General features: G+C 40.7%; 1 protein-coding gene across 2 annotated transcripts in view; it reads right to left on the bottom strand.

Annotated features, from left to right (window-relative positions):
* col19a1 (collagen, type XIX, alpha 1) overlaps positions 1-25,728 on the bottom strand; it is a 129,615-nt gene that overhangs the window by 58,014 nt on the left and 45,873 nt on the right. For both annotated transcript variants that reach the window (XM_088086536.1, XM_042502335.2), the window contains exons 14-17: positions 23,160-23,189; positions 23,036-23,062; positions 22,431-22,484; positions 2,097-2,141 (exon numbers count right to left, since the gene is read on the bottom strand). In XM_088086536.1, coding sequence (XP_087942662.1) covers positions 2,097-2,141; positions 22,431-22,484; positions 23,036-23,062; positions 23,160-23,189 — 156 coding nt within the window. The remainder of the gene's footprint in view (positions 1-2,096; positions 2,142-22,430; positions 22,485-23,035; positions 23,063-23,159; positions 23,190-25,728) is intronic.

The following is a 25,728-nucleotide window of genomic DNA, read 5'->3' as shown; positions in this document are numbered from 1 at the left end:
TGTTGCCTTTCACAGACTCCCCTGTTGTTGTGCAATGCTAATTTGACTTTGAAAAATAACCGCTGCCCCCTCAACTGCGAGCTCTGTCCTGCTGCCAATGGACAAGAGAGAGTGATGCCCTGGTGTGTGTGTTTTGAATAGATGATTTTGCCCCTGAGATCTACCTCAGCAAAACAGGTGACTCATAAATGCCAATACCAGGGGATGGAGGCAAAGCTGGCACATGCTAAGGGTATCATCAGGACATTGCCATTTAGAAATGTCACACCTTCTCCATCCTGTCTTTCTTTTGTCCTACGACTTTGTGTCCTGCAACTTTATGAGTTATTAAGGAGGCAGGGGGTGCATTGAGTCATGCGGGACAGGTTAACAGTGAGTGGCTCAATTATACTAAAGATAATTGAACCTATTGAGCATAACGGTGATAGAAGCAGAACAGAACTTTTCTGGATTTCTGGATGAAATAAAGTAAGACAAACCCTATGTCCTGATCAAGAGTGTAATCAGGGCAATAGTGCATGAAAATAATTGGACACCCAAAGCTTCAGAGCTACATGATGCCTAAACACTCCTGTTCGTCCTGACTTCAGAGCAGTTCAGAGTCTGACAGGCTGTCTCCTTTAACACATTGTGGTGTTTGTGCCCTTTGCTGTGTGGGTCACTACACAAACACACAAACAGTGTCTGGTACTGGTTTGGACGCAGGAGGAAAACACCATAATTCAAGAAGTCAACGGGCCCTATAGGCAGACTTGTCCTGCTCATCAATACAAGCATTCGCAAGAGCTGCCTTAATATAACCCTTGTGGTTTTGTGCTAATAATACAGCCGTACGGGAGAGTGGGAGAAGATTGTGAACGGATCGATACAGCCTAAGCATGGAATTAATGCATAAAGTTTCCAGAGATGTTTCACTTAGAAGAGTGTAATTGCTCTGTTTAAGCTGGATTTTGTTTTTGCATGTCTGCTGTACTGATTGACGTTTGCTTTATTATGCTTTTTTAATTGTGATCCCCTTGCAACTTTTTTTTGTAATTTGTCCAATTTTTGGCAGGTCTCAATGAAAATAGACATTGGCAATCTCAGGTGAAATCTTGGTCAAATAAAGTTAAATTAAAATTGATTTTAAATCGCAGAAAAAGCAAGAAAATAATGTACTGTTGAGTGTGCTGCTGTATTGTGCTGCCTGAGCTAGGCTGTTAGGATTTGTCATTTGGTTTCATTTAAAATCACCACAGACACGAATATCATGTAATTATTCCTTATGGTGAGATGGATGCATAAAACTAAAAACATATATAGTTGATCGAGTTGTTTTTAAATAGTGGTAAAACAGATTTAGAAGGACACTATCGGCATACAGCATGACACTCAAATGACCCCGCCCTTAAATATGTGTAACTTTGGAACTTTATAATATGTAAATGGGTGAGTTATAAAAAAATGCACCACTTGTGCAGATACAATAGAAGTTGAAATTAGCTTTAGAAACCAAAACTGTCTTTTGTACCATGCTGTAAACATGTTTATTTCTTCTGTAAAGTTGGGCATTTTAATATAGGTGTTTATAGGGATTCATTCTGTTTTGGGTTCAGCCTCAAGTGGCCACTGGGATCTTCCGCACTGGCTTAATGAGCCTTAGAGGTTGCCACTTTTTAAAAACATTTCTGCAGAAATAGCGCAGGCATGCTAACTGTATGTGCATTGGACTTATGAAGAAGCGTATTAAAATATTAAAATTTCACGAAAGTACATGTGTTTTGGAAGTACTTAGCTTGATTAAATAATCTTAGACTTTACTTTGTGAGTTTTGTGAGAGTTTGTCAAGGGGTGTTTTGATATATTTTTGTTGTTGTTAAACATGTCCCCCTATTACTTCAATTCATCATGAATTTTTCAGTTTCTGGATCCTTTATTTAATGTATGTTTAAGAATTCAGCGTAATCTACGGGTGAGTAATTGATATACACATGTTCATTGTGGAAGTGAATAATTCCTTTGAAGTTAAAAAGCACAATTTCTGTTGTTTGCGTGTGTGTGTGTGTGTGTGTGTGTGTGTGTGTGTGTGTGTGTGTGTGTGTGTGTGTGTCACTTACAGGCAGGCCTCTGGGTCCAGGCTCCCCAGTCTTTCCTCTCCGTCCCTATGGAAGACACAAGAAAAAAAAGAAGATTAAGATGAGTGAGTGACGATGCAACAACAGGTGTGTCTGGGCATACATGCTGCCAGCAATTAAGGCTAGACAGCAACTCCTGTCGCAGTCTCTAATTTGCTTTTAATTAACAACAAGAAAACAGCTTAATTGCTGCACCCCGTGTGGCCCACTAGTCTTTGTTCCCTCCTCTGGTTTACTGCCTCCTTTCCAGCTGTGTGAGTCCCTCTGTGCATCAATCAACCCAAGGAGCACATACAGCAGCAAACAGGCCGAACCAGCCAGTGCTGTCCAGCATCGCAAAATGAGGTCAGGGGGAAGCCACCATTTTGAAACATTTTTGCTTGTTTCAAGGCATTTTTTGTGACATTTTATGAATTGCGAGAGGCCTTGGTGCTTGCAAGTCTGCGAGTCTTGAAAAGCTGACATCTTAATGAGATGTAATGCGATCCGAACCAAACCAAAGTTGGTATAATTTACATCAAGAGGGTTTATGTCCTCGTGAGAAAAGAGGATAAAGCTCTGTGGATATCCTTACAGCTATCCTATAAACTGGCAGAGCATCACTGGCTCTGTGTTATAAGGAGGGCCTGGAATTAGCTGGCTTTCACACACACAAGACGGATGTAAAATCAACTCAATTAGGAGATGGTAATACTCTGGCCAGTATCAATTCACTGTACGACAGTGTAATCAAAGGCAGAAGTATGAGACAATGCAGATATCTGAATTACAGCTACACATGATTACCTCTTTCTAATAGGAGTTTCATCATCTGACACAATTGCTATATTGGAGCATTGTATCTCTCTCTTACTGTACGTGTCAGTATGGGTGACACAAAAACACTCCTTTCCTCCACCGAGTTAGTGCTGGTGTAGATCTGTGGAGAGGCTGCTAAAAGAAAAGTAGAGAATCGCAAAGCAACGCCCCCGAATCTTTCCTTCTGACACTCCATGTACTTTGATTAACTGGGTCGAATTTGACACGTACGTTTGCCTGCACACACAAAAAAGACAAAGGAAGGAACCTCACTGAGAGCGATTGCTTTTAATCATCTGTTTGCATGTGCGCTCATGCTTACATGCTGTGTGTTTCTGTGTTTGTAGTCCACAGATTACAGGATTAATGAAAACAGGAGAAGCCAAGGTGTAGTACAGTAAACATTAACCTTAATAATGACACAGTGGAACCAGTGTGTGTCTCCTTATGGGAAATTGCCCGCTTTCAACTGTTTGATGTACCAACAAAGGCTCGACCAGCACCTTTTGATCATCTGTGTTAATGTCGCTTTGAGAATACATGTGCTTTAATGTTAGCATGAATGAGCACTATTGTCGAGCCGTGCTGACGTGCAGAAATAGCACCTTTAAACCCTAAAATCCTTTGCTCCAAATGACTGACATCATATTGCACCGGAGCAACCTCTAAATGTAATTGAGGTTGGCTTTGTGGCTCAGGAAAAAGTCATAGTGGCAGGCTAAGTATTCAATGTATGCTTATGCATCAGGGTACCATATGTAGATTCAAAACGCATCACTTTTGTGTAAAAGGTCTATTTCTCACAAACAAAGACAGTGTTTAGGTGAGGGTGGATGTTGTTATTTTCCCCTCTTTCTCTGAAAATGAATAGGCTGACACTGAATCAGTGCAACGTTTGCAAAAAGTTCAGACTGTTTGTTCTAGCCTCATCCCCTCTCTGCTGCCCTTTCTCCCTTGAACTCGACAACAAAAGCAGATTACATAGATAAGTAATTTAGCTAATGAATATTTCATATGCTATTATTCCAAGCAGGTTATGAATTATGCAATTTTCAAAATTATTTTTCCACATTTGCCCTTAAAGCTCTTTTAACAGCAAAGTGCATACTAATTTTATGTCCAAGTATTTACATATCATCATTAAAAACAAACAGTGGTGCGCTGGATCACAGTTTTCAGTGAACGAAATCAGGAACTAAATGGCGACTCCATCTTCTTACATTAAGGCCTGAAGCTTACTTGTTCCGATACCTACAAGTAAAATAATGGCGCTAATAAAGTGGTCTGTTGCGTATGCTTTATTTCCACATCTGAAAAAAGCCCTTTAGGAAAGATATTCTACCATTTCAAAAACCAGAATTGTGTCGTACAGTCTGCTCACAAAAAGAAAAATCATTTTAATCTTGAATTACTGGCTTTTTTGTGTCACTGGATTTATATTCACTTGCCAATTTATTAGACAGACCTTAAACTAGTGCTTTATAAGACAACCACCCTGCTGTAAATCCCAGTTTCATGATGATTAGAAAGGCCCAGATACACCAAACTTAAATTAAAGAAAAAGCAGTGACGAAGGCCAAGTTGCACATCACCTCATGTCGCCTGTATCTGGGCCAAAAAATTTAACTTGAACACACCACATCTGACGAGCCAACTAGCACGTATGTTCTGCACCCGCATGAGATGAAATTACCCTCCATACTAGCAGGTGGCGATAGTTGTTATTCGCCATTCAAAATGTGACACCTCGAAGACTGTGGATATGAAAAATGTGACACATTCATGAAACAAAGCAGTGCTTTCCTACCATTTTTACATCACTATTGTTCGACACTTGGTGGTCTAAAGTTGCTTGGCTCCACATGGCCATGTTGTTGTGAAAATATTATTGTATTGGAATGATGAGATGTAGATCAGGGTTCCTACAGTTTAAGGCATGTTAGATTCAAGACTTTTTAATGCCACTTGGAATTAAATTGAGGACAAATTTTACAACTAGGGACAATTTTTCCCAAATGTTAACTGTTACGTAAAACTTAACTTTGTCTCATAGTGGAGACAAGGGTAAAACAGAACTTGCAAGTTCCTGGCGTTTGTTGGCAAGATTTCTGGGCAATGTTTTGTTTCTCATTCTGCATTTGGTATTCCACTGCCTTGGTTCTCATCTTGCAGAGTCTGGCAGTTTTTTTGCATAAAGTACACAGAGCCTCCTATGCAATGCCTTGTACAGATGTCGGTGAAGACATGAAATCTTGGTTAAATAACCAATTTTCAGTGAATTTACTTTGCATTTTTCAAAATTTAAAAGATTGCATTTAGACACTGTACTACAAACTAAGCCCTTATTTTTCGATTAGAGAAATCCATGCCTTTTAATACTTTAAAGATGAAAAATTAGAAGAGCCTTCTGTGTGTGCCCTCCTGACTTTAGTCGTTTTCTTGCTTTCCTCACTTCAATTTCTCTTCCTCTGCGCCAATTTGCTTAAGCTGAACAATCAGAGTGATTTCTCTCACCGATGGGTTCCACTGCTGATTCAACATGCTCTGCTGTTCGAAAAGGTCCAGTTTCTGTTTAAGCTGATGTAGGGATGTGGTGATTTGGGGGCTGTAGCTTTGTGGTGCAGCTGAATTGTATTTCATTATAATAAGAAGTGTTTCTATCATTTAGTCTAACTTCGCTGATATAAACAGGTTGGTCTTATGAGGCTGCTGAGTGTAAATGAACTCGCTTGTCTATGTTGAATGTCTCTATGTCTTTGCTAAGATATTTATTTAATATTCATAAACACAAAAGCCCAGATAATCATTTTTACTATAAAGCAATCTATTAAAGAGACTACACCCAGTCACCTTGGGGTTAAACTGACTCTTCTCTGTACAGAGGACCTCTGGTTGCTCTGGTTAGCACCCCATCCCCAACAAATCTGTGCACAGTGACAAGAAATAATTAGTCCGGAGCACAGCTGTCATCACCGTTTACACTCAGTTGACTCTCCAAACTGAAACACCTGCCAGTGACACAGTGAGATAACCACCTCTGAGGGGACAAACTGGCCCTGCAATACTGAGATAATCAAGATGCCAGCAACTGCTCTAGTGCCCATGAGCATCCAAATACTACAACAATACACTTAAAAGATTAGTCTTTGGTACATGTGCGTAAAGTGTTTCAGAGTACTCGGGGTCTTAAGTTGAATTCTGTGTTAATGCCATTTTAATGATTTAATCTAATCTAAATGTCATGTTTGGACCTCTGTTTGTAAAAGTGCAACTTAAGGGAATACTGACATTTGGAATTTAGGTCATTTTATAATTATATTCAGTCATGTCAGAGATTTCTTTCCTCAGTTACTTTAAACTGTTCGTTGGTGTATTGACATTGCAGAAAACAGTAAATGCTTATGGCATAAGCTAAAAAAATCAACTTTTTTTAGAATTTCGACATTGCAGGTAATTATAAAGGTAACTTTATATGTATTCTTGTGCAGAAGTGGGGTTTTGTGTAGGACTATCATTATTAGAGTTAGTAATATTAATTTACAGTTTATTCAGCCAAAAGTAAGACAGCATTTGGTTTAGTGGTAGGTTCAAAGATTTTTAAGGTATGAAATTTGGACATAGAAGAAGAAACAAAAGAATTAATTTAATAAGATATTGGTAATTGTGACCTCACAAATTCAAATTTGAGACTCTACATACTTTTACGGTCTTATATTTATAAAATGGAATTTCAAACATTTTAAGACTTTGGAGACATGCAGACGCCCTGTGCATGTGTGTTTTCCTAGTTAAAAATGTAGACAAAACACCAAAAGAAAGAGTCAGAGGTGAATTGCAGTCCAAGCAGTCTCTAGGCAACAGGGATGAACAGGAAACTGAAATTGAAAATTTTGACTTCAAAAAAGGAAAGGAGGAAAGAAATAAGTGTATTTATGTATTTATGTGAAAACAAGAGATATGCGTGAGAACAAAGCAAAAAAATGTGTCTATGTAAGAAAATTTTAGCCTGCAGTTGGACTTAGGTCATTACCTAAATGGCTTGTCTGATCTGCTACATCCAAGCCAGTTTCATAATTAAAGGGATAATTAGCTTTGTATCAAAATAATGTCGGTAGTTGTGGTAAACTACATCTGTACATCTGCATTGTCATATTGCCCGCCAGCCAAGTTGCCTCCATGTTCATCAGGAGTCAGACCTGCCCCTCTCCCCGTAATCTGGTTGAACAGTAAAAGTAGGCAGTGCTAATCGAACATAAACCAGGATTCTTTCACTGTCTATTCTCTAGCCTCAAATTTGTAGACCTGTATTTCGCTGTAATAGCGATAGTTTGTAAACAGGAAGCGGGCGTCATACTGCTTCTTGCACAGTGAAAACGGAGGCAGAAAATAACAGAAATCAGTAAAACAGTAAAACTAAGCAGCGCTGATCAAATGTAAACCAAGATTCTGTTACCGCGTTGCATATTTCTCATGATAAATGTTTTCAGAAACACGTTTTAATTTTGACTGTAATTGGAGTCAGGGTTCTCTATCTCTTGAGCAAAAGCATCCCTTTTTTTTCTGTTTTCTCTGGTCGTATGGCACCAATTTAAGAAGTATTTGTATCTTTTCCACTGCATAGACATCTTTATTTTTATTAAAAGGCCATCCTTCCAGCTATGAAATACTTCTTTACCACCACCTATGTATGCCAAAATGCCGTAGTGTAATGTGCCAACTTCATAACTATAACTGAAATTATAGCAGAAAACCAGCCAGGGGTGTCTGTGAATCTTTTCTTTTAGTTAAGACAACCTTGACTTTCATTTCCTTTTCTGTTTCTCCATCTCTCATTCATCTCTCCCTTTGTGTATAATATCCCACCTCTACAGCTCTCTCCTGTCTCCTGTTTTTCTTGTCATGTCTTCTTCCTTCTCCTGTCTCCTGTCACTCGCCCCGTTTCTCCCTCACCCAACTTCCAGTGCCTGTTGGATCACCCTGGCAATCTCTGTTGCTATGCAACGCTCAGTGTCCTATAAATTTGACAACATCCTAGTGCTTGATTATTATTTGAGCGCTGCAGTGTGAAGCCCCCCTTCAGGTCATTGCAGTAGATTAGAGGGAGGGAGAGAGAGGAAGGCAAGGAAGGAAATGAGGGATGAGAGGGAGGGAAGGAGGTGGAGAAAGATGAAGGGATTGTGGAGAAGAGGAAGGGGAGAGCATCAGTGAGAGATGAACTAGCTTCTTGAGTGAATGAAAGATGGGCTGGCTAACACATATTCACAAGCACTATTTATCTGTTCCACTCTAAAAACCTGCAAACCATATAACAGAGGTATGAAAAGCGCTCCACATTAACTACTAATTCAATAATGGTGCTAGTAAAGCTAGAGTGAGTACACATTTGAGCTGGGGCTACAAGGAGACCTGCGTAGATTGACAGCGTATTTTCAACTCCAGACTTAATCCGCATGGATCCCAGCCTCGACCGGCTTCAACTCTGCTGCGAGTTGTAAAGTGCAAAAGGAAAGCACAGACATGGGGCCCGGCTCAGTCCTGCAACGCAAGCCCCCAATCTGAGAGCAAAGTCAACAGCGACAGTGACACACAGCGGAGGCACTCGTTTATGATGACTCCATAATCCTTATCCCAAATGTCAACATGTTCTCTGAGACATTCCCTGTCTGACTACCCATACTGGGATAACACAGTGGTATAAAACGGAGAGGCCAGAGCGTGTCATATTTTTTAGCAATAAAGCAGATATACCATCAAGAAGCCACATAATCCACCTGACAAATGCCCCTGTCAAGAGGGGTCAGTAGATAAGCTGGAGGAGCCTTCCGAAATGAACACCGTAGCTCCAAACTCAAACCTGACACAGAGCACAGAGGGACAAAATGATTCTTTCTCTCTTATTCAGGGACTGCTCACGGTTCAGCATTTATGATTTTTTTTCACTTGGTCAGGAATCAACTTGCCAAATATTGATTTTTACTTGCCCATATGCAAATTGTTTTATTTATTAGCGGTAGTTAACCTTTTGAAACCTTGGCAAATTGCCCTGATTTCTTTCAAATAAATACAGGAAGAGGGCAATGAAAGAGAGAAATGAAAAAAAAAATGAACAAAGAAGAAGAAATATAACAAGAAATGTACCAGAAATAAGTACAAATAAACTTAATAAACAACCAAAATGAACAAACATGAAAGTTAAAAAAAAAATGATTAAAAACTATGTATGTATGTATATATATATATATATATATATATATATATAAAATATAAAATAATTTTAAACATATAATTCTGAAATTTAGAAATATAGTTCTCTATAAATTCTTCCTTAGCTTTTAAAAAATAATATTAATAAAATAATTTTCCAATTCTACTAACATCTTGGTATTTGCATTTGTTGCTAAGCTGCTTATTGCCTTTTCCCCCTGTTTTTGAAAAAAAAAAAAAAAAAACACCAACAAAAAAACAATCAATTTGCTTAGGTTTTAAAGGTTTAATACTTGCCTGCTTTACCTGCCTGAGTGCAGCACAAAAAAGTGACGTTGACCCAGGTTTTAAAGGGTTAAATAAATACAAAGACTGTCAATTTTTGAAACTTGACATGCCTTTGAAAAACGAACCCGTTTTATATCTTTCGCTCTCAAGCTTACAGCAAATGCACAATAATTAGTCATAGATTCACCCACATCCTTTAATGCCACCCAAATAAAATTTCTGTTTCCAGGATTATTGAAATACTCTTTCGCATTTCAACTCTTAAAACTGTCTGTACCCTCCACTATTTTCTGTCTTCTATCTTATCTTATTTTAAACATTTCATCTTTAATTTTTGCTTATTTGCCTCTCGGTGCAAAAAAGTGACTATCCCTTTTTGCTATATACATTAATTCTCTTTTAAATTTTAAATCCATTTGCTTTTTACTTTGCAATTCCAATTGAAGCTGTTCTATATATTTGTAAGACCCACAATATGACTGTATAAGTGAGGTTTTGACCTTGAAGTTAAGGAGAGTAGTGCTTTACTGACACACATTGTTCATAATCACTTATTCATCATAGCCTTGTTACACCCATGACACCTTGACCAGCTAATCACCAGAAATCTTTGGTACATTGCTTTTCTTTCTTCTGCCTGTCTCATGTGTAACACAGAAGTTTAATGTCCTGCAGGGGAAACTATCTGACATTACCAAAGCCAAGTTGGTCTGCGACAATGTTATGTGGCTCATGGGAGAGATGACCTTTTCTTGACTGAAAAACTCACGTGCCACTCCCACTCTTTCTGCCTGAGCTGAGTCCCGTCTCCCTCTGGGGACATGCACTCAGGCCACCTGAGCCTTTTGTCTCACTGCTGTACTGCGTTTAACTGGGACTGACTGTGTAGCTTATGAGCAGCAGCTGTATTTGCTTGGAAAACAAATGTGTACAAAACAGTGGAGAGGATAAACCATCATAATATCCTCATGATGTTTAACAATTCACAGAACAAAGAGAAGATGCTGTACTTTAACGAGGGGCCAAAGACAAAAAAAAAAAGTCATCCTTCCACATGAATCTTGAAAGAATGATTTGGACACGAACAGTCCAAAAATACACATGGACATCCAGAGGTGTGAACTTGTGTATTCACACCCAAAAAAGACACAAACACAGACAGACAAATGTGCACATGCTGCATGCACGCATAAACACACGTATGAGAAAGTTTGCAGCAGCACAGCCTGTCACGATATTTATTCCTGAGTGAAAATGCTTGTCTGCTTCCGGCCTCCGAAAGATGAGGGGAAGAAAAAGGACAGAAACCTTACAACCAAATGCACTAAGCTGATTCTCTTGTTCCCTCAGTCAAACTTAAATTCCCTTTGGAACACTTATTGTGTCCAGATTCAAATACAAGTTACAGACTATTACTCACACTGCCAGCAAAAGCTAATTTATTCTGTAATTAATTCTGAATGTCATCCTTTTCCCTTGCAAATATTTTCTGATTTAAAATTTTGCACCATGAACCACAGGAATCAGCAAGACTAGAACAAAACAGCATAAAGTATGCACAAAGGATCCCTCAAATATCAATATTTCGGCAACAACCTCTTTTACATTGTTTAGCTCAACTACAATATGCGTCTATTACAGTTTACTGAAAGGGATTTTTTCTCAAATGAGGAGGAGAAAAATTATGGAAAATCTACAGTATAATTGTTCATTGTGATTTTGTATTTCAGAATTCTTAGCTTAACCTCCATTAATAATATTTTCTCACACATACATCAGTCCAGCTGGTTCTGGGCGTTGCTGACAAAATATCAGCTGAGTATCAGTTGGAGAAGGGGACAAATATTCAGTGACTTCACACCAACTATGCAGCTCAATATGCTGCAGTTGACAGAATTCTCACAAAAGCTCCTTTTCACTGTGTCAAATCAGCTAGTAATGCTCCTGAGGTAAATATTGATTATCCCGCTTGCTTGAAATGTCACAAAACACAATGCAGAGACCACAGCCTCACCTGCTCCTGATTAAGGATCCAATTAGAGACAGACAGTGCAAATTCCCTACTTGTGACTGCCCTCGCTGGATGCCATCTTAGGACACTGCACAAGCTCAGAAAATGCCTGGGCACTGGAGCTTGCAGAGATCCCTTGCACTTGGTAAAAGCCTCAATAAAATAGGATTTGTTCCAGTTGTTTACTGAGGGTTAAGAGGAGCGGCCGGGGCAGGAAGAGAACGGCAAAGCCGACAGCTGCCTGGCAGGGGCTCAAATGCAGCTTAGCATTTTTCACCATTCTGACTGGCACACAATGCTCTCTTTAACTCCCAGCCATCTAAATATTCAGGGACGTATAAAGAGATGGCTGACACTGCAGCCGACTTAAGACACAGCTCAGCTGGCCAAGATTGCACCTATAGTCTCTTGGCTAAAGCTTTCCATGAAGGCTTTCCTCACAGAGACTCAATCGTGGAGCCCACGTGACTAAATGGTGATTTGTTCATGTGCCACTAGATGGCAAACTAGCTTCATCACAAATTTTGTAAACGGTGGGGGGACAGAGCCAATGAGGAGACTGTAAGCTCTCTATGAGAGAGGATAGATGTCCTCAATGCATGAATGTATGATGTGTGTTGGGTAACATCCCTAATTAGGCAGTCTGGCAATTAGGCACTGAATACCGTAAAGGAGATTTTTCTGTCGAGGGCTTTACAACGATGAGAAAAAGAAGGAAATAGACAAGAGCAAGAAGCTGCATGAGAGTGACAGAGAGGGACAATCATTTTCATACCGCATTATGCCTCTTTTCAACTGCCACACAATACAAGGGGACACAGGTGGCATTACAAGGGTACCCAGTCAAAGACGGTGGCATATCATCGGGTAAAATAACCATTACAGAGCTACTTCAGCAAAGACCAAAATCCTCACTACCACATAGTATGCAAACACGAGAGCCAAAGGCAAACACAGGAAATGCAGACAGTGGATGTCTGCGGAAACTAAGCCGAGGCAGTCCCAAGGGAGCCTCGGAACAGCTCTTTACAGCAGCCACGTCTCTACCACGTCTTCACGGATGAGTTTTAAGAGCTCATTGATTTTAACAACTCCTAAGGAGAGGAAAGAGGAGATCTGAATTTGCATTTTTATGTGGTGAAGATGATGAATCTATATTAAACCATGAGCTCAATTCCCACCTATAGGCTGAATGTCTGTGTGCAGTGTTTCCATCTGAGCTGGGTACCTCTCACATTGGCTCCTCATTGGGGCCGCCGTTGCCTCTTGAATGTTCTCATCTCCTAATGGATGCTGTTATTAGTCTTGGCTCTTAGAAATTTCACAGTCTCATCTGGACTTTTTGGCCGAATTATTCATCCGGAGCAGATTGCTCCCGTCCTATGTTTACAGATACTGAGTGTTTCATTAATGCATTATCCAACAAGTGAATAGGAGAGGCTGAAAATCGACTTTGAATAAACCCTGCTTCATTTTACAAGCCAAATATTTGAGGTCAGAGAGAATACACTGTGCAAAGATCCACGGGGCGCTCACTCCGGGTACTGTAGCCTTCAGCGAGTCTTATGCTTCATATCACTCACCACGCATAACAGATTACACTAAGGTCCCACACACAACCATCTGTATAATATCAGGCCACTGTAAATGCGCTGCTCCCTGGCATGCCATTAAAGTGGACACAGATGAATGTTTCTAAATTGGTTGCGGGCAGGATGAGAGTGTGAAGAATCAAAGTACGGATGGCAGACTGTAACAGCGATGCAGCCTCCCACTGCCATGCCTCTGTGTTCTGCAGTGTTCAGAGCTACATCTCCTCCCCGTCCAGCCTCCTTACCCCCCTGCACTCTCCCTCTGCTGCCAGACTTCTACGGAGCTTACTCGGAGGCATGCTTCATTCCATCTCGGATTCAAAATGCCCTTTTAAAGGTATTTACATTCACAGCATTTCTCAAACTGTCTCCTCCTTAAACTGACCTACAATGCCAGGAGAGAATCTTTGTATATTACTAGACTGTTTGGAGCCAGAGAACCCCACTGTTTGGATGACTGAACCCGCAGTGTGGGCCATGACGCCTAGAACAGTCACTGGGGCCACTCACCTCTTGTCCACTGACATACCTCGATGAGTCCAGCGAATTCAGTTCAGCCGACCTCATCTGACACATGACACTCCATTAGTGTTGCTACGACCTGGCACACATTGAAACAACATTTGAAAATGTTGGCGAGGTATTAGACACAGGCCAAGGGGATGGTGAGTTCTGACACTGGAGCAGCAAGGACACGTATATTGCTTGCAGTGTCCCTGTTGTGCGGTTCAACTCTGTCTCAGGAGAAAGTCGTGAGGTTGTAGATGTGTGAATGAGGGCCATGCCCCGGCCAACTATAGCAATCCTATCTAATGCTCAGAGGATGTGTTGACCTACATTACCCCTTGTTGAACATCAGCTTTTTACACGTATAAATACACACATCATCTTACAGTCGCAAACATACACGCGCAGTGACTATGAAAGCTGTGTGCGATCAAAGTGGCCCTCTCCTGCCCCTTATAACCGTCCCTGTAATTAATTGGCCAATTAATGTGTGTTTATTCTGGACACCCATGGATGTAGCCATACCAGGGCTCTCTGGGAAAGACGAGAGTCAGACAGATAAATCAAAGCTCTGTGCATCTGTCCTTGCATGTGCCAAACGCTTCCCCCTGTAACCCTCTTCTTCCCCAACTGGGCCCAAATGTGAGACCTTTTCATAGCCAATCAGGTCAAATCTTTGTTTCATCCTGTGTCCCAATGCACTTGACATTGACAAGATTAATTGCCTTGTGCTGTGGGCAAACGTGCCACCTCCTGGTGTAATACAGGTGTCAAAAGCGTGGCTCTCTGGATTTTTCTCAACATGACTTTGGACACAGAGAGAGGAATAACCTACTCCGTTTTGTTCAACCAAGGGTTAACGTATCCTCCCCCTGCTTGTAAAATTGCACCGGGTGTAAATCTTGCCATAAAATCTCAGCTGTGAGCCCCGCTGACCTGTAAATTCTTCCTCTCCGTGTTACTCTGCCATTGAGCTTCAACGGGTCAGGCCACCACTGTAACTACATATCTACATCACGCTACTGTATTTAAACACCGCTTTAAAGACACACACCATTAATATGGTCACCAACTGTGTCTCAGTGCTTAAATCTACAATTACAGTTGCTCTATAGGTGCTATGTGTGCTTACACAGTGGTATTTGTTAGATTGCATTATAAAATGTACCAGAAAACAACTAAAGATATGCCAAGGTGACACATGCCTGCAGGAAAAAGTAGCCTTAATTATATGTACACAACGTTTACACATAGCCATGATTTATAATTTCTTTATCTTCAATGGAAAAATAGGAATATGTATATTAAGATATGAAAGTAACAGATCTGTGGCACAGATCAAATCTGACTGAAGGCAGTTGGGAGAAATGTATATACAAAATCATTATAGCTGAGCCGGACAATAAAAAGCATGTCTCCAGTCAAATAGCTGCTGTAATTTCGTGCATTTACTGTATCACCCAAATCAGCAGCAGCCTCCCATGGAGAACTTCTGGCAGGAAGGCTGGTATTCTCACCAGGGACTCGTTACTTAATAATCTCGCCCTGCAGGTGCTCTGGTAGAGGTCAACAGTCTGTTACAGTTGCATCGCTGTTCATGTCTGCCTCCACCTATGGAGCCGGAAACCGCTGCCAAATGTTCCAGTCCCCACACGCCGAACCATAACTCCTTCCCTATCACTGTCACTGCCTGCTTTGGTCTCTGCAGACAAACAGACTGATCCAAGTGAATCTGAGCCAAGTCCATCAGAATATAATATGAATATTATATATACTGTGGTGGCTCAATTATCTCGAAACAACATTTGCTCGGCCCTGTAGAGGAGAGGCATCTAAATTCCAGTTACAGCATGCATTTAGTTTTTAGAGAATGGCGTACTTTTTCAAAGCAAATTGGGTTAAATGACAAAAGCTATTTACTGAGCAGCGAGGGTGCATAGATTAAGTTTTAAAGTAGATGAATGTTATTGTATCTAATCTGACACTAATGTTTTGACCGGCATTATGCCACCTTCTATAGAGACTTTCAGGATATTGGTGCTCTGTTAAAAGGATTCCTCTGTCCATGACAATATGTCCACACAAATGTACATATTTAAAACATAGTCAAGCACATGTGCCTTGTGCTGAAAGAAAATGAATGTTAGTAAAATCTAGTATAGTTGTTCCCTGGGATAAAACCATAAACTTTATTAAAAAAATAATGTTTGTAGCCACTGTGATGTCACACATTTATGTCTATAGTGACCATATTTGGACAAGCAGATGGAGCTGAGATTCCAGCTCATGGCCATTTGCTGCATGTCATCCCCTCTCCCCTCCCCTTTTCACGCTATCACTCTGTCCTATCTAATAAAGGAAAAAAATCCCAAAAAATAATCTTTAAAATTTAAATAAAAAAAAACTCTGCTTCTTCAGTCAGTGTTAGCTTAATTTTTCAGCCTTGGAGGTTGCCGCTTGTACAAAATATTTGAGCGTTAGTTAGAGCATCCAGTGGACAGACGACCTTTGAGACATGTGCTAGCGCAAGGGTGAAGGAGCACAAAATACAGAGAAAGATATGCCTGTCCCTTTGGTCAGGATGTATAGACAGCTGTCTCAGTCCTTCAACACCAGGCTTGAATGGAAACTGTAAACACCACTATCACTTCCAAAAGACAGCAATTACCTCAGTCTTTTGTGGAAGTGTGGACCAGTCCAGTTGCCAAGCAGAGAGAAGACAGATGATTTTTTCCTACTGTTTTGACAGATTATATCCATGCCACTTTAAAGTGCCCAGGCAGCTGTTGTTGATGTTCGTTACATTGTCTCAAAATTTTTGACAGAACCAAGAGCGTGCCTGCACTACAATTACTGACAAGCATTGATCTGGGACTGCGCTATCACATGATCCGAAGTGATGACAGCTGACGAATGTGATGTGACAGCAGTTGAAGTTTTGAGATATAGACTGGTATTATTTTACAAACAGCCATCTCTGCCATATAACTGGAGGAGAGTCTCTTTACTGAGAAACTGTCTTCAACAAGTGAACATCATGTTTACACCCAAGTTGTTCTCTGGTTTCTTTCAACTTCCGGGCATAAATATCCCATGACTTCACTGATATGCGCTTGTGGGAAAATAAAAAGCACACTAACATAAGGCTCCATGCTGCTGCATGTCTACGGTCAAATGCTTTAAAGACACTTTTAGAGGAACCTTATGCGCCTGCATCTGTTACAAAGAACTATCTTCTTCTATTAACATACTTCTGTGAAAAACATAAACATAAAAATATCTTTACATTCTAATAATAATAATTCAAAAGAGGAGAGTGACTTGGAAAAAAATAATTGATGATGTGTCGGTCACCGTAATTAGTGACCACAGGGAGCTGATTCAGCACAGGATGAATAACCTGTTAGTAAAATCAAAGCGCTGCCTTATCTTGGAGCTCCACTCTGTAATGTTTCTTCAATAGCCATCAATAGCCTTGATGGATTCTTTTCTCTGTGGTATTGGTGCAGCGCATCATATCATTTAGTGGGAAAATGATTTCTCCCAGATTAGAAGTCTCTGTTTTAATGGCTTTTCCCTCCACCAGGTCATCTCATATGGCCTGGCTGGCAATGGTCTCCAAGCCTTTTCACTTTTATTGTGACTTTTGTACCTTCTTATCTCCTTGACATATGAGGCAGCCATCTCATGTGGCATGGTGTCATCCGCCTACTTCCCCAGCTGACGTACACAGACGAATATTTCTGTGAGAAACAGGAGCTATTTAACAGGAGAGCGATACTAGAGACAATCGGGAGGCTGCCGGTTGAGAATGTCACCTCTTACCTTACGGTAAAGCCTTTTGCAGCATCAAAAATCACAGAAATCTCCTCGCCTCATGCACAATAAAAAGACACCAGCTTGTTTATTACCAAGCTGCAACTCACCAGCTATCAATCCATATTATTTGCCAACTGTGCCAACTAGTGCACTCTCTAAGCAAAAATAACTAAATAAATAACCAACCAACTAGATTTAAATAAATAAGTGAATAAATCAGTAAGAGGATCTACACTGCATAATTCATTTGAAGAGAACACATCCGTAGACAGAGCAGTTGCACTGTTCTGCTTCCTCTAGGGCTTGCTGGAGTTTCATCATCTCTGCACTAGCACAGCTACAGTATGTCTAATAAGAACAAACACTGTGCAGCACATCTGTCAGACGTGTGCATTTTCCAAAGCAGGACACGAGGAATCCTTGACACAGTAGAGGCCCTCGGCTGATTAAAGGGGATTTCAAATGCTTTGCATTTGCTTTATTTGCATCCTGCAAAATGCATCAAAGAAAAAAGTGCATCGTTTATTAACAGAGAAAATACACTGGTATGTTAAAAGAGGGAATCTATTTATAAGGCTTATGCAATAGTCCCAAAACATTTAATTAGAATAAATACCTGTCCAATGCCTGTATGACAACATCACATAGCTTCCATAGCAAACCAAGGGAATCAACATGGCATTTGTCAGTGACTTATACTTAGCAAGGACTTATTTTCCTATACAGGTAAATTTATACAGCTAATAAGGCTTAATGTGGTGTTAGGCACGGATTAAAACTCCAAGACCCACCTTGTAATGGGGGATTTCGTAAGGTGATTATTTATTAATCCGTGGGAACCTACTGCCTTGCCCAGGGATGAACCCATGTCTGCACTGAAACCCACTCACAACCCTGTGCCAACTACCAAAGCAGAGTATGCTGGGAAGACTTGGCACGACATGAATAAACCAAGCTTGCCGTGGCGTTCCTGTGTATTTTGGATGCTGTGCATTGACCAAGCGTAGGTTTTCAGACCTATTTTGAGCATGCAAAATTACGTCATTTGGTACTTTTGCATTGCTTGCTGCCACCAAATCCCACATCACTTTTTTTATGCACACTAGACTTTATAATACAGTTCCTCATATTTGTATACTGATGGGTGTCAGGCAGGCACTTCTCTGCACTGCATGCTGTATGAGCACACCTAATACACTAAAACCGCTACAATTCCATGCACGTCTTTTGCCTCCTCGACCTGTGTAGGACAGGGTCGGCATACAATGACAACACAAGGTTTAGCACATCATCACAGCACCTGATTAATATTTCAGCATGCCACAGTTAGCGAGGGGGACATATCCTTTTTTTACTGGCTCCATCTTCTTTTTTGATCTGTTGTAATGTGCCACTGAATCCCAAAGTCCTACTCTTCGCCTGCCATTCTGTGTCAATGCCATCCATAATAGATAGAACCAAGCCATTCACATTACTATTAATGGCAATGTTTAATGTGGGGGAAATACATTCCCATAAATTCCTAGACATGGTTGGACTGGCCCTTGCCTCCACCCTGACAAACTGAGCTAGTCATCCATCAAGGTAATAAGATAAAATCGAGATTCTGCGAATGTTCGACATAGGGTCACAGAGGGAGCTGGGTGACTGCCCTTGATATCCGCTGTTGCATATGTTGCTTTAAGCTTCAGAGGAGGATCACTGCAAATGGCATCATTCCTCTTCTACCCAGTACAATGTCCTCCACATCTCCTTGAAGTAAATCTAAATAGCTTAGAGTGGTTGTATTTTCCTCAACAATAAATTGAAGTAGACAGTGTGAGAGATGGTCTGACTTGAATCTAAGGCCTTGTGAAAGCTTTCCACTCCCAGCTATTCTATGAAGGTTGTGGAGTGGTCAGTTTGTGTCAAGATATTCTGCATCATTTTTACATCAGCTATGGCTCTTAGTGAAACCAATAAGTTGCAAGCGTGGACAAGAGTTGCTAATTGGGTGAGAGCCTCCTGCTGTATCAGCTGGCCACTAGCGAGCCCCTGATAATGATACATGTCCACCTTCCTAAAATAGTCTGTCAAACTGCAGAAACACACATTGGTCAACAACTCGGAGGCCACATGTGACTCCTAGAGCTAAGAATAAGCAGAAACCTTAGCACATTAACAGTCACCATGAAGTCAGCCAGTCATCAAAGACAGGGTATTAATAGATCAGAACTGTGTCTTCAGCAACAACAACAGCAGAAAGGCTGAAATGGCCAGTTTAAAGCCCTGTGGCTGTTTTACCTACGCAATCTTCAAAGAAACAACTAGTGCAAGAAATATTACGGGTATATAGGAAACCAAGAGGCCACAACATCAAACGCAGAGTGGCTTTCTATTCCTCCAAACTAATTATGATTGAAAGATTCACCATAAAACTGTGTTGCAGAGGAGAAGTGCACATCATAATTGATGACACTCGGTCCCTTTGACGCTTCATCTCTACTTAAGTCAGGTAAGGTATGAAAGAACACCTAACTAATGAAGTAGAGAGACAACAGCATTGAAAAAACATCTGCACCAGCCTGAGCTCACTTTTGTTGACCGCGAAAACATTCCTTGAAAATAGATTCTGTTACCTCATGCATTGTGGGAAATGATCCAATGAGAAATAATACAACCGATGACAGGTCATAAATTGTTAATGCTATTGGAATAAGTTTTTGAGTTTGAATGCACAGAGGGGTGGAATTCTTGAAATACTTGTGTCCAGATGTCTCCAGTATTGTGCATCATCTCGACTCTTGCTTAATCTGAGAAAGAACATTTGCCTGACCTACTTACAGTATGGGTGCTCCGCAGCTCAACCTGCTATATATTTCATACTTTGCTCCAGTTGAGCCAAATATTTCTCCTCGTTTTATGACCATTCTGTGAAAGACAAACCTGAATACTCAGTCGTCTGACGGGAACTATTTTTGATCACGGTGACACAGGCAAAAGTATTCACGCAGAGTCAATTAAGCTGGACACAAAAGGACACTCTCTCCACCTGTCCTTGAGTATTGCCTTTCAGCTGTGAAGTCAAGGAACAATCACATTCTTGCTGTTCAGAACTCTTCCACCAACTATAATGTGACACTGTTCACCCAATCCTACTGAGCTACATAATAAAAAATAGATTTTTTGTCATCATTACAATGTCAACTATATCTATGTCAACTAAATAAACACATCATGAAAGACAGCAATACTGCTGTTGGCGATGTTTTTTAGTTAGTTCAAGGAGAGTATCTGTAGAAAACTGCAATAAAAATGTAACTTTCTTTTTTTATTATTAATGGCTATGTGTTCTGTTTAATGTTCATTTGTTTGACAAAAGAATGCTGGAAATTATTTCCTTCCAATTTGTTGCATTTTAGTAGTGTACAAAAAGCATAAGAAAGGCAGAACTAAGTACACTTTAATATTGTATTTAGCACAAGTTATATTGTTATCGCAATTCAATAATGGTAATAGGACATTTTTCTTATTTTATGCAGACCTATACTAATGTCAAAACACCATACATTACTATTGAAATCCGAATGAAGCAAAAACAAATATATGTTTTGAATTTGTCACATTACAAAATAAAAGTTGCCAAATACACAACATCAGGTTTCAAAATCATGAATAAATAAGCAGTATACTCTGATCTAAAATGCTGGGGTGTGTCTGCTGAAGGCACTGAGCCAAAAAGAGGGCCGCTGCAAAACGACAGACTCTCTTTAGCTGCTAACAGCTATTAACATGTTAATACAAAGCACACACCCATAGCAGAGAGCAGTAACTGCCTGGCTGCGCAGCCATTGTTGGGTTGAAAGACAGAAAGGTACATTGGTGATGGCTAGTCTGCTTGTGGTTATATGATTGAGGCATTTAACAAAAATCTTTTTTCATTAGACTGAATGAACTACAAGAGCCTATGAAACATAGCAAACTAACTACTGACACACAGAGGTGGATCGAGGACACTTTTTTATATAGTGGGGGAAGGGATATTTTTAGGATGGCTTGAGTGTGTCATCAAGCGACAATTCAGCCCGCCTCGTTTAAGGTTATGTGATAATTGTTTTATGCGCAGCTCCTTATTTAAAATATTTTGCTATACATTTCCAGTCCTTGGCATCTGGTTATATAAATTTTATTTACATTTTATGACACCGCCTGCAGTCGATTGCGATTGTTGTGGACAGTCGCCCACTTAGGAGAGGTCACTGCTGGATGGTTCATTCATTCACAGAAGCATCACAGAGACAGAATTATGTATTCTCTGTCCTGATTTTCATTTGAACCTCACCTGTTTATAAAAATATGCCACTCCTGCTTGTTTTATCACGCCAAAGATAGCTTTGTAGCTGAAAAGTGTCTGTTTAAGTACATTTATGTGACAGTGCTGGTGTTCTGTTTGTTTTTGGATCCTCACTACTCGGGGTAGCTTACAAAACTGGAGAAAAATGGTCCAACTCAGTGCCATATAGTTCCCAGTCTTTTCATGTTTTCAAGTATTTTCTAACATGTATTATTTTTAAGAAACAAGTCTCTGATTTTACTTAGCCCTATCTTTGAATACTTTTCAAATGTAACATAGAACGTGGGGTTCTCTTTTCTCACAAAGCTTTGAAATGAAGCCCTTCTGAATTAACAATACCATAGTAAACTTTCGATTTATAATACAAGTCCTGACACGTGTTCCAAACCACAGTTACTACAATCAGAGGTGAAAAGTAAATAAACGTGGTGTAATATTGCAGTCGATGGACGTCATGTCTTTCTCAAATGAAGCTAACCCTATTAGGAAACTAAATCCTGTCCAGTGGGACTAAACCATGTGTGCTGCCAGTCATACTGTCAGTGTGTGTGGCCTCTTGACCATGAACACTATTCATTAATTGTCATAAAACAAGCCAACACCTCCCCTTCACTCTTTGCAGGCCCAGCAAAATGCTACAGATCATCTTCGCCTCCCCTAAAACAACAACCACTCAGCTGTGGTCCAGCCTTTCCCCAGGCCAGGTGTTCTCAGTTAACCACTAGCTGGGCCACACAACGGGTGGACTGTTTCTGTTTACTCACCCTTTTGCCCTCTTTGCCTGGTTCCCCTGGCTGACCTGGCACACCGGCCAACCCCTGTGGAAAAACACATGCAACATAGTGAGCTGGGTGCTACAATCATGCGGCGTCGCAGAAAGAGATAACGACTTGCTTCTTGAAAAAACCTCTGCAGACAGATGTTTGTGCCACATGTTCTCAGCAGACCAGTAGATAACTATTGGGCAAATTTGCACTGATAGGAAACTCAGCATTAGCTTAGTTAAAATTGCATGAATAGGTAGAAGGGATACAGCTGCACTTTCCATTGTTGCTTAGTTTCTAGGTGACTTCTCCAGGATCCACTTAATAGGCAATTTTCAGCCTCGGTTGATCAGAGCTTCATTCCATTATTCTGCACAGTATCTTGATAAGGAACAATTAGCAAGTTAATCAAGGTACGTACTGAGTGGTGATTTTGTTTTGAAGTTCTTGTGCAAAGATATACTTATGGCACTTCGATAATTGCTTGTTGAACCTAATAGTTGTACTCGCTTGCTTGAGAACATGTGATGCACAATTTGTCCGAGGGGAAAAAAAAAAGGCTGACAATGAGATTCTTCGCTTAAATGAGGTGATTCATTTGTTACCTTCTCTCCTTTGTCACCTGGAGGGCCCTGGAACAGGCAAATATAGACAAGAAAACAAAAGCATAAACTCAAGAATACAAAATATTTAGATATTCTTAGTGAAAACAATGCTGACTTTAAGTACCTGATCTCCTTTGAGACATTCTTTGATTGCCTAAGAATCAAACAAACAATTAAAAACATGTCAGTCAGCGTGAAGACACGACTCAGGATTCATATGCCGTTTAATGATACACGTTTGCCAGTTATAGGCAAGGAGCAGTTGGTCAGGAGGTAATTATCTTTGGCTGCAATGACCCAAAGAGAAGTTAGGGCATGGCTATTACAACTCCCCAGACACCCTGCTGGCCACCATCACGAAAGGGCAGACAGAGTCGTCAATCCACCAAGCCAGGGAATGGACACAAGGCCACATACAACATCTCGGCTTTCAAATAGAAGCCAAATAATTGGTGTCCTCTTACAATTGGCATCCAAAAGTCAAATGTTGTTGACTTTTCTTGGAAACAGCTGCAGAAACGTGACATTCAAACCATATGTCTTTCACGTTAGTCAGAGGCCGCATGCAAAGAACAAACAACAAAAGAAAAAATACATATATTTAACAAGGAGGCTGACAGCCTTGAGATATTTACAGCTGTATGTACAGGAAAAATAAAGAGTGACAGCTCTGACCTGTGACACCCTAAATAAAACATGCCTCAGTCCACGCAGTGCTTTTGATAATAAATCAATTATTCTTAAATAGTGGTGCATCTTTTGTTGCCTTGTGAGCGCAGAGTTTTGACCTTGGGTAACAAGCAATTCAGTGCATATGCACTCAGCAGCACATCCACACTACTCAAATAACTTCCTCCCAACATTTTTCTGCTCGCACTCACCAACCAATTTACTGGCATGATGTGAGAAAGTTTGCTAAAACGATGTTCGCTTGTCAGAGAAGGATTGTTATTCCGCTTGTCCTCATAAATGTAAAATTAGCATAGGAGAAATGCTAATGGATGGTGGCAGAGTTGTGTGGGTATCGTGGGCATTTTGGTGACATAAAAGGGGCAAGCCAGAAGCAGTGGGACAGACTTTTTTGTGTCACTCCTGCACTGATTTAAAGTGGCAGCCTGATCCCCTCATGATGTGTACATAATTAGCTAACCACCCGCAGTATACCTTTAATCTCCAGCAGCCGTCAACTCCCTGGCTACAATGCAATGTGTGTTTGCATCTGTGCCCACACACTCACTGTATGTGGTGATAGGTGACTATGCAAGCATCTGCTCGAACATGTATCTGCTGCCGGTTGACATATGTGCCTTCAATTTGTGTGTGCACTGGAATGAGCAACATTTCTGGGTTATGTTCTCTGTCCTCTCGATTTTCCAAGACCACAGCTAGTGCAGCCAGTCCAATTATAAAGATCGAAATACATAAAGCATGATGTGGTTCTTCCCGGGTGTCTGTAAATGCGAGAAGTCTGCGGAGACAACCACCGACCCAATAAGTGCATGTCTCGCCCATGTAGGATACAGCCAGCGACTACCTGTCAACCTCCTCCCCCACCCCGAGGCCTGGAACTGTATTCTTCTCTGCCTGGCTGCTCATCCCTATCCTTTTTGGCCCAAGTGAGGATGCCCACTGAGCCCTTTCTATCTGCTCCTTGTTTGACCCATTCCCAGGCGATGGTAATGTGACACAGAGACTGCTCACCTGAGTGCCTCACTTTCCATCTCCATGGGGCAGATGTTTTACAGTAACAGTGTGCGTGTGGAGTGCCTGGTCAGCCAAAAGGCTGTAATATTTACAAAGCTCAGTCCAGCCATTTCAGGTCACACCTGCACGAGTACATTTCAACATTTTTACTTCCTCAGACTGTCCTTACCATAGAAATAGGATGAACAGAATGGACACTGCGCTGTTTGTGTTGGTTATTTGACTTGTACAAAAGAGAGTGGTGATTGTTGTGGTGACAACACACATCAGTGGAGCCATGACGTGTGTCACCCTCACTAGTTTTAGTACTCTGTTTTGGCCTGCTTTTATACCTATTTTCCTTGTTAAACAGAAAAATACAGCTGAGGCTCAGAGATAGAGCAGGTCTAATCTGAAGGTTGGCGGTTCGATCCGTAGCTCCTCTAGTCAACATATTGAAGTATCCTTGGACAGGATACTGAATCCCACTTTGCTCCAAATGGCTGTTTCATCAGTGTGTGAGGTTACAAACTGAGTAGCAAGTGGCACCCTTTACAGTAACCTTGGCCACCGGTGTGTGAATGTGTGTGTGAATAGGTGAATGGGTCTCGTAGTGTAAAAGCACTTTAAGTGGTAAAACATGACTAGTGCTGGTCCACTTAATCCAAGTTTCTTTCTTTCACCACACTAAGACTAACATTAACTAATTGTAGAACACACTTCATTAACAAAATAAAACTCACCAAGTCATTTAGTTAGTTAGTCCAGTGTTCCAACCATCACCAACTCTGGTTTGGTTTGTAAAAAAACCTAATTTACTGAGTTAGATGTGAAAAAATGTTGACAAGCTATAGATTCACATCTTCCGCCTCTCAGCTGCCTGCTGAGCAGCGGCTCTCACTCACTCTTCCATGCAGCTATACTAACATTTCATCATGTTTCAACAACAAAATAATTCAAAGTTAAGAGATTGTTTATTTAACAACATAAAGTTGCTACTCCACTGTTTG

The sequence above is a fragment of the Plectropomus leopardus genome, chromosome 13 (assembly GCF_026936395.1).
Source record: "Plectropomus leopardus strain MGB_pleo_1.0 chromosome 13, ASM2693639v1, whole genome shotgun sequence".
NCBI classification, from domain to species: domain Eukaryota; kingdom Metazoa; phylum Chordata; class Actinopteri; order Perciformes; family Serranidae; genus Plectropomus; species Plectropomus leopardus.
This window is presented reverse-complemented; position numbering and strand designations above follow the sequence as displayed.